We start from the raw sequence: 1,169 nt of genomic DNA on the forward strand, positions 1-1,169 counted from the left end.
AGACTGTACTGATGAATCTCTACTGCTGCTGGGGGGGGGGGGGGGGGGTGAAACTGTGCTAAAGGGTCTGTGTTGGGGGGGGCATTAGTACTGAGGCCCCCCATACAGTCCTGTTGTGGGGGAGGGGGCTGTACTGAGAAGCCTGTATTGGGGAGAGGGGTCAGACTGTGCTAGGGAGGTTCAAATGTATTGAGGGGTCTGTGCTGGGGAGGCATTAGCACTGTGGGGTCTGTGCTGGGGAAGAGGGGGTCAGACTGTACTAAGGGGTCCGTGTTGGGGGAGGGGGGTCAGACTGTACTAAGGGTCCGTGTTGGGGAGGGGGGTCAGATTGTACTGAGGGGGTCTGTGTTGGGGGGGTTTGTTTATGTTGGAGGTGTCGGTCTGTACTGAGGGCTGAGAATGGAGGAGTTGTTCATTCCTTTATAAGCAGACTCAGCATGTGGGAGTGAGGCTTTACATACCTGTTGCCGCTGTGAGGCTTCTGACTTTCTGAAAGGTGAAGGAATGTTCTGTGATGCCATTTCTATTCTTCCTGGATGGCGCTGAAAACAAGATATGGGATATAAACCACTTGAAAATCCCACCGTCCTCAGTGCAGGGTGAGAGCTCAGACATTTCACAGGGAAACAATTTTCAGAGATCTTAAATAAGAACTCTCATCAGAAGTTAGAAGGCTTGTTCAGTCCTCCGTCAGACCCCACATAGAACTTGTCCCCAATAAATGGGGTGCTGGGGTTTGGAAATGAAATGCTGTATTTATTGCTGCCAGTGCTGACTGTAGCTCCACCCCAGGCAGAAGCCCAATTTACAGGAGCTCCTATGGTGACTGCTGGGCCTCCTCTGCTTTTTGTACCAATTAAAGGCTAAAAGGATAAGAGCCCACACTACACCCAGCAATGTATATACCACCCCCCATACACACCACACTACACCCAACTATGTATATACCGCCCCCCCCATACACACCACTCTTCACCCAGCAATGTAAATACCGCCCCCCCCCCCCCAATACATACCACACTACACCCAGCAATCTATATACCGCCCCCATGCACACCACACTTCACCCAGCAATGTATATACCGCCCCCCATACAGTCCTCACTACAGCCAGCGATGTATATACTGCCCCCCCATACACACCCCACTACACCCAGCAATGTATATACT

General features: G+C 51.7%; 1 protein-coding gene across 1 annotated transcript in view; it reads right to left on the reverse strand.

Moving 5' to 3' along the window:
- The window catches only part of LOC143929648 (uncharacterized), a 16,055-nt gene extending 15,518 nt beyond the window's left edge, over nucleotides 1–537 (reverse strand). The window contains exon 1 of the mRNA XM_077453561.1: nucleotides 462–537. Within this exon, the coding sequence (XP_077309687.1) occupies nucleotides 462–521 (60 nt within the window). The 5' untranslated portion in view covers nucleotides 522–537. The remainder of the gene's footprint in view (nucleotides 1–461) is intronic.
- Between the last annotated feature and the right edge of the window lie 632 nt (nucleotides 538–1,169).

Source organism: Lithobates pipiens, unplaced genomic scaffold (genome assembly GCF_037356315.1).
Source record: "Lithobates pipiens isolate NorthernLeopardFrog02 unplaced genomic scaffold, aLitPip1_a1.2 Scaffold_24, whole genome shotgun sequence".
NCBI classification, from domain to species: domain Eukaryota; kingdom Metazoa; phylum Chordata; class Amphibia; order Anura; family Ranidae; genus Lithobates; species Lithobates pipiens.